The sequence below is a fragment of the Crocodylus porosus genome, unplaced genomic scaffold (genome assembly GCF_001723895.1).
Source record: "Crocodylus porosus isolate Cpor-Errol unplaced genomic scaffold, CroPor_comp1, whole genome shotgun sequence".
NCBI lineage: Eukaryota > Metazoa > Chordata > Crocodylia > Crocodylidae > Crocodylus > Crocodylus porosus.
In genome coordinates, this window is record NW_017728943.1 from 115562567 (window position 1) to 115574685 (window position 12119).

Sequence of the window (12119 nt, forward strand, 5' to 3'; positions counted from 1 at the left end):
ATAGTTTTGTCAGGGGTGATCCTAATTTGAGCAGGGAGTTGGATTAGATAAGATTCTGAGATCCTTTCTTGCTTTACTTTTCTATGATCCTAAATTGTCATAGTTGTTTGACTTCAGTGGAGCTCTATTAGTTCATGTCAGCTAAGGATCTACCTACATATTCTCCCACTGGTGACAATCAAGAATAATTGTATTTAAGTCAATTTTGTTTTGCAGGAAAGAAGCAGAGATAGAATCACACTTACCTTGTGTAAGTGGTAGGTATAGCAGATGAGATCTTGATGATGATTTCACAAAGATTTAGAAAGCAATTCTAGAATGATAATTTCAGTGGACAAACTTGTCTTAAGCAATCATTCATTATATTGATATAGAATGGGTTCTTAACTCAATGAGCTTTTATTAAAGTTAATTAGATTTGTGCTCAGTGGGCATGTCTACATGTTTATTTATGCTGGCTTAAATTTACTGCACAGTAAGCAGGAATAGACCAGTGTCTACATGTGCAGGTATTAAAGTGCATTAATGCTGTGTGTGGACTGATTTGGGACTAAAGTTAGTCTCAAGTCAGTCCACACACAGTGTTACTGTGCAGTGAGGCATCTACATATGCATTATTGTAAAGTAGCTAATTGGGCACAAATTTGATACCTGCATAATGCAGGTATCAAATTTACACTCCAGCCAGCATAAGTCACCATTTTTACTGAGCAGTAATTTTGGTTACTGCCCAGTAAATGCACATGTGTAGACATGCCCAATGGGTTTGATTCTTTTTACTTTGGAATAAATCAGCATTAACTCCATAAAAATCATTTTGGACCAGTTTTACTTTAATATAAGAGAAGAATTAATTCTATATTTTTGACAATATTTTTGTGTGGTCTCAAACTGAAAGACTGCCTAAAGTATGGCCTCCTATACAAGATTCCCTGAACTTCTCAAACTCAGAATGCAAAATTCTGTCTAACATATGCAATGGAAGCTCTCAAGCTACTGGTGATTAAGTAGCATTATGACATGGTATAGTCCATTATCCACTGCCAAAAGTGATGCATATGCTACTTGTCATAACCCTTTGGTTGAAGGCAAGTAGAAGTGAATAAGAGGCCTGTAACTGTCTGAAAATGACTAGTACCTTGAACTCATAAGTTAAACACTGCAGGATATATAGATATTTTATTATGTTTTTACTGTGGTCCAGGTAGTGACCCATTCCTCTGGAGTCCTTGAACTTCATATGAAGAAATATGGCTTTAAAATGGAGCCTGGCCAGTACATTTTTCTACAGTGCCCTTCCATATCAAAGTTGGAGTGGCATCCTTTCACACTCACATCTGCTCCTGAAGAGGAATTCTTCAGTGTGCATATCCGGGTTGTTGGTGATTGGACTGGAGCTCTGTTCAAGGCCTGTGGAGCAGAGGAAAAAGCCTTTAAGGAACCCTGGAAGCTACCAAGGTTTGAATATGTATATGCATGTTTTGTTGTTGCAGGATTAGACAAAAATTCCTAAACCAATTCAATATGCCACCTTGCTAAAGAGCAACTTGGTAGACATAAAAATTAACTTAGACCTCTTAGCTATCATTGAGAAGTTGACTGATGACAAATAATCACTCAACAATCAGTTTCAGAATCAGTTTGTAAGTAAATATGGCCACATACTTGTATCTGTGCATTTGTGAACAGAATGAAAATGATATCAGCTCTTTATGTATGCTAGCTTCTTATCTATGTACTCGCATATATATCTTATAATGCCCCCCATCAATATATCTGACTTCCCAATACAGACCCGATTTGCTACTTCCAGCTTCCTTGCTGTCTGTCTCTCCAGAGACCCTGATCTGCTCCCACCCCCTCCCAATGATTTCCTTCCACATAGTGGCTGGCTTCAGGAACCTTCATCCCTCTATGAAAGATATGTATAGAGTACTGATAAAGACAGCAAGCCAGACCTTCATTTGATGTAAATCAGTATTGGTCCACTGAAGTAATGGGGCTATATTGACTTACACAAGCTAAGCATCTGCTCCTATGTTGTACATGATGGATCAAAAGCATATTGATTTTTTTGCAACCCTGTCTGAGGTGCCAGGAAAAAAGGAAAGGCATGGGGCAGGGCAACCAGAATCCCAATGGATTTGAAAGGGCTCAGGAACAAAGTGGACTCCCTTTAGTAAATACCATTGGACAAGGGCTTTCTAATGAACCAGGGAATCAAAAAGAAGGAAACATGACTATGGTGGTATAACTTCACATGGCTAGATTGATTACAAAAGCTTAACTTATACAGTGTACGGGAATCTAACTACAACCAATGAAAGCAGTCAGGGACATAGAAGAATAAAAAATATATAGGTAAGGGATAGCATTAGACTGGTCCAAAGCTTACTGATGTCAGTCAAAGGAAAGATCCCCCATTTATTTTTCTGAGCTTTACATCATACCTTCAAAGTATGTTACCCAAAGTCCTCTTATTAAAATCAATTTTCAAAATTATTTAAGCATGTAGACCAGATTGTGAGCTGTTGTAAGCTGACATGGGTCCTCAGACTTTAGTGGAACTTGGCTGATTTACAGTAGAAGAGGATCTATCTGGCTCCCTGCCATGCCTGGAAACTTTTAGTGCCCCTAATGTCATCTTTCAACACACCCTGTAAAATTTCCCCCTTAATATATTACAACATTTAAGAAAATAATAAAACAAAAACAAAACTTCATCATCTCTAGTACCTAAAAATAACAACTAAATGGGTGACTAACTATATCAAAAATAACCTACAATAAAAATTTTAGTTGAAACAGAAGCTATTTAATGACTTAGCTGTGAAAAAAAATCTCTAAGATACAAAGCTGATTCTAAATAAAAATGGCATTTATGCTTTAACTAATAAAAAAAGAAAACAAACATAATTATATGCAACAGAACTTGGGTACTTTGCAGGATCAGATATCCTGCTGTAAGGATGAGGTTTTGTGAATCAGTTCCCTGGGCCATATTGGGTATCTGCAGATGTGTAGGGAGGCTATAATTACAGATTACTCGGGTCTCCTGCACGATGCTAATTAGCATGCTCCAGCAGCCTCTGCATCTTGTGTATCAGTATCCCTACGCTTCAAAATGGCAGTGGGGGCACTTTAAGTAAAGCACCCCCTATCGCCATTTTGAAGCACAGGGACACTGATACACAAGACACTGCAGGTACTTTAATTAGAGCGTGCTAAAGCTAACACCTGTGTGGAAGCCCTGATGAGCTCCAAATGACTGGAGGAGTGCTGGCTTTTGAAGTAAAAACTGTAGCAATCTACTGAGCAGCTCATCTTGTGAATTAAGTGTGCTGGTAATCACTGGGATTCAAATGATCTGGCTTCTATTTTCATACTTGTAGAAAAGAATAATAGCTGTGCTTTCTAGTTAGTTAACAGACTAACGTAATGCAGAAAAGGACCTGGGGGTTGCACTGGGCAATAAGCTGAATATAAGCCAACAATGTGCCCTTGTTGTGAAGAAGGCTAATGGCATACTGGGCTGCATTAGTAGGAGTGTTGCCAGCAGGTTAAGGGAATTGATTATTCACCTCTATTCAACACTGGTAAGCCCACATCTGGAGTACTGTGTCCAGTTTTGGGGTGCCCACTACAAAAGGATGTAGACAAATTGGAGAGTCCAGCAGAGGGGAATGAAAATGTTTACAGTACTGGGGCACATGACTTATGAGGAGAGGCTGAGGGAACTAAGCTTATATAGTCTAAGAAAAACATATTGAGGGATGATTTTAAAAGCAGCCTTCAACTACCTGAAGGGTGGTTCCAAAGAGGATGGAGCTAAACTGTTCTCAGTGCTGGCAGATGACAGAACAAGGAGCAGTGATCTCAAGTTGCAGCAAGGAACATTTAGATTAGATATTAGGAAAAACTCTCTCACTTGAGCTGCATCCAGAAGAGCCCAGATGTGCAGCAGGTAGCGCTGAAGACCCATCTGCAGCACCATATACCACATATGAAGGCATTCTCCATGCTGCTATCTTATAGTGTGGGGGCATTTTTTGACCTCTGGAGATCCCAGGGTCAAAAAAACCCGCACAAAAAACAAACAAACTGGGCAGCGCACATGGCAGCAGTGCATGCCACCCAAAACCAGAGCCTAGCCAACTAGAGCCACACTCTGGCTGCTGGCCAGGCTCCTAGCTTCAGGAGTGCCATGGCTGCATCTCCCCAATGACCCAAGTACCCCAGGTAAGGCTTCTGGGGCCAGCACAATAGCTGGCCCCAGCCTCCCCTACCCCATCTGGGATAACCTGCTGTATGCCAGAGGGTGCATGGCATGGGCATTCCCTGGGGACAAGTATCAGTGACACAAGGTGTGGTGCTGCTACTTATCCCTGGGGAAACAAAGATCTGCACATGTCTAGATGCAGCCTAGAAGAGTAGTAAAACACAGGAAAAGGTTACCCAGAGAGGTTGTGGCATCTCAATCCTTGGAGGTTTTTAAGACCTGGCTAGACAAAGCCTTGGCTGGCATCATAGAGTTGAGGCTGGTCCAGCTTTGAGCAGAGGGTTGGACTATATGACCACCTGAGGTCCCTTCCAACCCTATTTTTCTATAATAGGAATTTAAGACTGAAAGGGGCCTCATATAATTGATTTCAGTCCCTTGGTGTTACAAGAAGCTGCATCATAAAATAATAAAACTCTATCACAAAACCAGTTCAACCCCTGCTACTGCTTTGAGAAAGCTGCCTCAACCATCTCTGTTGATGGTTAGATGCAGCAGTGTCCTTCACATCAGGCATGGGCAATTATTTTGGGTAGAGGGCCACTTACCCAGCTTTGGCAAGCTGTCGAGGGCTACATGGATAGTCCTGCCCCTTAACAGGTGCCCATCCAACGGTCACCATCTTGGGACCAAAGTCCCAATGTCTTGTGTGTCCTGTCTCCCTTCTCTGGGCCCCGCTGGAACTGGCCCCAGGACACTGCTGGCTCCCATGCACGCTCACTCCCAGTGCCCCCCTCAGCCCTGCGGTACAGTACGCAGCCCTGACCCCATGCTCACCAGCAGGGAATGAGCTGGTGCTGAGCGTGGGGAAAAGAGGCCCCTCCCCCACCCCATGGCCAGCACTCCGTGCTGCAGCTTCTCACAGCCGCACAGGCAGTCCCACATGGGCTGCGATCAGCTGCAGCATGGGGCGCCGGTGGGGCTGCTTTTCCCCATGCTCAGCACCAACTTGTAACCCACTGCCATTGCCAGCCTGGGCCACTCACTGGCTCTGGGCTTGCCCGTCGGGGCTGCGCCACAGCAGGGGCAGCCACTCGGCACAGAGGAAAGCGGCGCCCCCGCTTGCCCCACTGGGCAGCGTTTGCTGCTGCTGCCTACCCAGAGTTCATGCCACAGTAGGCTGTGGTGTGGCTGCCAGTGCTGCCTCTGTGCTGTGCAGCGTGCAAGCTCCGGTGGGCAGCAGCAGCAACCACTGCCTGGTGCGGCAAGTGGGGGAGCCACTTTCCTCCCACCCAGCAGCTGCTGCCACTAAGTGCAACCCTGACAGGTGAGCCTGGAACCGGCGTGGAGCCCAGGCTGGCAGTGGGGGTGGCTTATAAGCTGGTGCTGAGCATGGGGAAAAGTGGCCCTCCCCCCACCCGGTGGCTGGCACCCCATGCTGCAGCTGCTCAGTCTGCGTGGGGCTGCCTGTGCCTGCTCAGGACCGCCCTGCATGGGCTGTGAGTGACTGCAGCAGGGAGCACCAGCCACAGGGCAGGGGAGGGGCCTCTTTTTCCTGTGCTCAGTGCCCTGCCCGCAGTCCTCTCCTGACCCACCCCCACTTCTTCCCTGAGTTTCCCGTGTGCAGCCACAAGGAGTCACGTGGTCCCAGACTGGAAGCCCCTGTGTGGGGCTTCTGGCAGTGGGGGTGAGGCCGGGCGGGCCCTCTGGTTGCAGGAGCCCACCTGGGCTTCCCCTGAATCCTACTGCCTCTGGCTCCTGTCATCTTTGACAAGAACCAAGGACAGATAATATTTATTTTCTATATTTTTTTAGGGGCCCAACAGGCCAGATAGAATGGCCTCGTGGGCTGGATCTGGGCTGTATTTTGCCCACCACTGCTTTATATCAATTAATGTTCCATTTCCTGAAATGGTGCAGAAAACCTCCAAAGTCTCATAAAACAAAACAAAAAGAAAATGCTGACTATTTCTCCCAAATGAAATTGCCTAAGTCACTAAGTCACTCACCAATGTAGGAATTGCCTATCATACTTCCCTAACAAGCAATGGATCACTAGGAATCTTACATAAATGAATCAGAAATCTAGACATTGAAAAATACAGTCATAAAAATCCCACCCCTCTAATTGTCCTTAACTTATTTCATTGTATCAAAAATTAGACAAGAAATATTACATACCTTACTGTGCAACCCAATATTGGTTGCACATATCAGGCAACCTTTTGCCACTCCCCATTTCTATGAGTCCTTACATAAAGGCAAAGACTACTGAGGTGTGAAACATTTGGATTCATGGCAGCTGCTTGTGTTTCCCTTAATAGTTTACCAGAACTGGTTTTGTGACTCACCAGGCATAATATGCAGTTCCTATAGGATCTGTAAAAGCAATATATTCAAAGGCCTTCAGTCTGTCTTAAGTAACCTTTGTTTAATTCTATTTTCAAAATAAAAATCCCCAGTTTCAAAGACTGATAATACTGAATTTTCAAAGCAACATATAGGGATTGCTCTATCAGCTTTGATTACTAATAATGGGAATCATGCTACTAAATCCTTATTGACCTATTTAAAAGAGTATGCATAAATATTCCACAAGTACTTCACATAAAGAGCAGTTCTCAACCTTTGTAGATCCAAAGCATCCCTTGTTAGACTCAAGGTAGTCCTCAGAAAATGCCAGGTCTTCACTTTCACTTGTTTTTTTGTGGAAAGAATATAATAGAGCAATTTTTATGTGGCAAAGAACTCAGACCATAAGAAGTCCAAATGTATTTAACACTACGAATTCCTATTTGAAATCCCTGTGTTAATCTTGTGCATCATGTTTCCACACCTAACCATGCAACAATGGCACCATACATCACCCTTGAAAGGATTAGAGCTGTGTGAAATTTCGCCAGCAATTTCGTTTCGACGCTGTTTCAACTCGTTTCAAACTTGAGACAGCAAAATCGAAATGAGACAGAGAGCTTTGAAATGAAACGAGGCAAGTTGAAATGTTTTGAAATTTTAAAACGTTTTGAGTTTTGAAGCTCAAGCTGGGGTTGCCTGCAGGGAAACAGGAACTAAAGTAAGGAGAGGAAGGGGGAAGGGCCGGGGGGAACGAGCGCTCTCATTATTGACTGTGTAGCTTGCCAATGACTGTCATCCTTCCCTGAAGTCTCTTCCAATCCCAGTGCTCTGGGGGAGGGATGGAAAAACTGCATAAAAGGCAGCATTGTTTGAGCTGCCCTGCTTTCTGCCTCGGTGTCATTTACTGAGCTGTGTGTTCTAGCTTTGCCTGTCAGCAGCTAGAGGTGCAGGGCCCCAAAACTCAGACCCCCTCTGCACCTACCTCCTCGACAGCTGGCAGGCTTCGTGGCCACAGCAGGGCCTAGGAGGCCTGAAGTTTTCACCCACCTGTGCCCTAAGACAGACACAGTCAGTTGCACAAACACCCTTGTCATGCGTTTTGCTTGTCCACAGCTTTTTCCATTTCCCCAAAACCCCTGCACCTGTCTCCTTGAAACTTGGCGGGCTTTGTAGCCTCAGCAGGGGCCACCACCCCTGCAGTTTTGACCCTGCTGTGGCTTCACATATAGACGTAACTTGAGTTTTGCTTTCAAGAATTTGAGGTGCAGTTTCCCCAAAGCCCCTGCACCTATCTCTTTGAAGCTTGGCAGTATTCATGCTTTCAGAAGGGGCTACTATTCCTGTATGTTTCATCCAAATCAGGCTAGAAATGACAAAGTTATAGGCTGTTTCTACCTTCCCCATTACAGCCTATGGGACGAAACGACGGAACAGCAGTTTCGAATCGAAACAAAATGCTGTTCCATCAAAATATTGAAACACAAGTCGAAATGGAATGGTGCCATTTTGCACAGCCCTAGAAAGGATCTCAAAGCACCCTGGAGTGCTACAACACCAGGACTGAAAATTACTGATGCAGAGAGTCCTGCAGAAAGGCAAAGTCCAGGTCATAAACTGATAGAAGTTTGCTTCAGATTAGATATAAGGAAAAGCTTTTTTAAGGTCCATGTATCCAGAGTCTGGAACAGACTCCCTGCAGAGGTGGTACAGCACCTTCCCTGGAGATCTTCAAAAGATGACTGGATGCACACCTCACTGGGGTTATCTGATTTCAGCAGTCTTTCCTGCCTTAGAGCAGGGGGCCTGGACCTGATGATCTCATGAGGTCCCATCTAGCCCCTAACTTCTATGAATGTATAAATCTGTGAAACTATACTTATCATGTGTTAAGCATGCAGAGAGTGTTCTAAAGCCATAACTGAACAGATGTTCATGGCTCAAAGAACACCAAAAATAACAGATCATGCTCTAAGTTAACCCTCAATGGATGTGGTCAGACTAAAGCAGTTTACGTTAGAGCATTTTTGAACATCTGTACTATATCCCATCCCATGTTAAGGTAGAGCTCTGCTGCTCTGACCCAAGCCCCGCATCCTCACTGGCCAGCAGCCTGGCACCAGGGTATTTTACAGCCTGGCCAGGGAATCTGAGGTGGGAGGAAAGGGGTCTCTGTTAAGTGAACAGTGGCTGCATGTGCCTGGGGCCTGGCAGGGCCATGGTGTAGCATGGCTGCTGCTGCTGCTACTGCCACTGGCTCTCTGCAGGGAGTGGAGCTGGGGGGGAGAGGGTGCATATGTGTCTGTCTCTCCAGTTTGGCTCCAAATAACCCAAACGGTGGGGCTTATCACTTTTCCTGTCACTTTTGCAATCTGACACTTGTTTGAACCGTATTAAAAGTGAAGTTTAAATACTGCAAGTAAATAGGCAGATGTGGGAAAAGTTAAATATAGTTATATCAGTTATATATCAGTTATATATAAATATATAAAAGTTAATAAGACAGGAAGGAAAGATTAACGTGTAGTAGTGCACACAAATGCAAAAATATTCATTACCTAAAAATGTATTATTTTTCATGTTTTATTGTTGGTTTGCTTATGTCCTGCAGCATGAATTAATATTTCCTTTTTTCAGTTACCCTTAATTTTTGCTTTGCCATTTTTCAAAAATTTCCAATGATAGGCATGTGAAATTGCACATTAAACAGCAGCGAAGCATGCACTAACAGTTTTTGAATGTTTGGCTTCAAGTACAAACATATAGCTATAGACACATCTATTTTTTCTGTCTATGGCTGCTTTGATCATGCATAGCACTCAAAACTCCTATTGAAGTCAATGTGAATTTAGGGTTTAAAAGGCGCATAAGATGAGACTTGTCATCAGCTGTGCAGATATCATAGGAATACCCTGCACTTGTATGACAATGCAAGACTTAAGACCAATACCATAATGAATAGTGGGTGATTGAGGAACCAGCCCCAGGTACCTACTTAGACGGGGTGCAAGAACAGCAACTATTGATGCTACCTGCCCAGCCACCACAACTGGGGTCCTTGGTGAACAGATATTCTCCTAGCCCCTGATGTTCACCCCTTATATACTTAAAACCTATCACCAAGTCTCCCCTGAGTTTCTCTTTTCCAGTCTGAAGTGTCCTACGTCTGTCAGACTCTCCTCCTATGGTCTGTTCTCCAGACCTCTAATCATTCAGGTGGCCCTCCTTTGGACTCTTTCCAGCTTCTCTACATCCTTCTTGAAGTATGATGCCCAGAACTGGATGCAGTACTCCAGCTGTGGCCTCACCAATGCTGAGTAGAGTGGGAGGATGACATCCTTAGTCTTGCTTGTGATGCATCAGTTGATGCATGCCAGGGTGTTGTTCACTTTCCTGGCTATAGCATCACACTGGTGGCTCATGTTCATTTTGTGATCCATTTCAATAGAAATTAGATCTTGAAAATGAAGTATTAAAAATCGTCTATTCCATTCCTTTAGGAAGCTAAAATGTTAAAGGCCTGTACAGAGACGCCCAGGTCTCTTTCATTTGTGGTGCTGGCTAGCATAGCACCACTGAGCCTGTAAGTATTTTGTGGATCATGTCTCTCCAGATGGAGCACTTTACATTTCTCAGTGTTAAACGTCATCGGGGTTAGATCCACCCACTTTACAAGCCTGTCCAGGCCAGTAAATTCTGTACAGGCCTTTAACATTCTAGCTTCCTAAAGGAATGGGATAGAGGATTTTTAATACTTCATTTTCAAGATCTAATTTCTATTGAACTCCTGTTCTATTCTAGAAATTGTATTGAATCCTCTTTGAAAAATGCTGATTATAGAAGGTTTCACATGTGAACACATTTTCTTCCTTCACATCCCTCTTTTAGCTCACATACGAAGTTAGTTTTTCCGATCTATAGCTCTGAAATACTTGCTTCTCTGCAAGAGTTCAGAAATGCATATGATCTCTCTTTCTTTAATATGTATAAAGAACTTTTAAAAAAGATTAAAATAATCTGCTCCTCCTTGCTTTGATTTATACAATGCAGAAAATAAAGCTCTAAAAGCAGGATGCTTTTCAGTAAATCATAATTAAATATGCAAATGCCTCTGCTAAATTTGGACATGCAATTATATGACTAATCACATTTCAGAAAGCCTGAAAATTGCAATTGCATGCTTAAATAGATGGCCAGGCCCCTAACCCACATGGGTGCTCTTGTTCTTTCATTTCACAAAAAATGGTTTATTTGCTATTAAATTTCACCCCTGAACATTAAATCTATTTGTGAAGGTAATTTATGTGCCAGTTTAGTTATGCCATTTTTACATATGCATCAGAGGCATAGCTTTTGAAAATGTAGCCCAACACATACCTCATTTTAAGTCATGTTGATACGATGCTGACTTTTTGAACAAATTTCATTTTGTTTCTCCAGACTGGCTGTGGATGGACCATATGGAGCTGCAACTACAGATATTTTTCACTATAAAGTCAGCATGTGTATTGCAGCAGGAATAGGAGTCACTCCATTTGCCTCTGTTCTAAAATCCATCTGGTATATATGCTGCAATCCTAATATAGAACTGATATTGGAGAAGGTAGGGGAAAGTTTGTTTATGATTCCATGTAAAAAGATCACTGTCCCCACATCACCTGGTTTTGGGAGAGTATTTAATAAACTAATTCTTGTCTAGATTAGATGACCAACTCCTAGGTCATCTAACCTTGGAAAACTTGCCTTTATTTCTTTTGGGATGGAGGTACTATTTCATCAGTCTGATGTCCAGTTGATTTAATGAATCACCAGAATGGCCTTAGGTAAAATGCTTGTTAATGCCAAAATACTCTACCGATGGCCTCACTGAACATTTTCGTTACAGTTTGCTTTCAACCACAGTAGCATCTCCTCACAATTCACCTTGGCATGTAGATATCAAATAAATATGGAAGTGAGGAAGGATATTTGAGCATTACTGTAAGTAAACTCATTCTCAAGCTGATCAGTATGGCCTGGATAATTTTACATCATCATACCACATCAGTGGTGCAGGTGATGAGCAATAGGGCTCTACAAAGCTTCAGGTGCTGATTCGATTCGAAGGAGATTTGGCTCAATTTGGTGGCCAAATCTCCAAATCCAAATTGAATCAGGAGACCAATTAAAAGATCTGAATTGATTTGAAGCTCTCCAAATTGATTTGGAATAGATTTGGACAGTATCAGTGATCCCTGCTTGCTGCCGCAGGGAGCTGGACCTGGACTCCATGCTGGTAAGTAGGGGGCAGGGGAGGAGAGGCTGGAGGAAAGGGGAGGGGACCATGGGGGGACCCCTGCCAGGCCCCATCCCCTGCCCTGCTGAGTGCCCTCTGACTCCTGCCTGCTCTCTTATCCCCCTGCCATATGGTTGCCCCGCTTGCCCCAGCTCTTTAAAAAAAACCAACAGCTCATCAACTGCTTTCAGGCAGAGGGGTAATCCCTGCTGCCCCCCACTGCCCCTTGCTGTATGGGGGCTCTACCACAAGCCCCCTACCCACTCTCCCAGC

The 12119-nt window shown here is 43.6% G+C and overlaps 1 protein-coding gene across 1 annotated transcript in view; it reads left to right on the forward strand.

Moving 5' to 3' along the window:
• Positions 1 to 12119, forward strand: part of NOX3 (NADPH oxidase 3) — a 58420-nt gene that overhangs the window by 28610 nt on the left and 17691 nt on the right. The window contains exons 9-10 of the mRNA XM_019548628.1: positions 1205 to 1458; positions 11012 to 11174. Coding sequence (XP_019404173.1) covers positions 1205 to 1458; positions 11012 to 11174 — 417 coding nt within the window. The remainder of the gene's footprint in view (positions 1 to 1204; positions 1459 to 11011; positions 11175 to 12119) is intronic.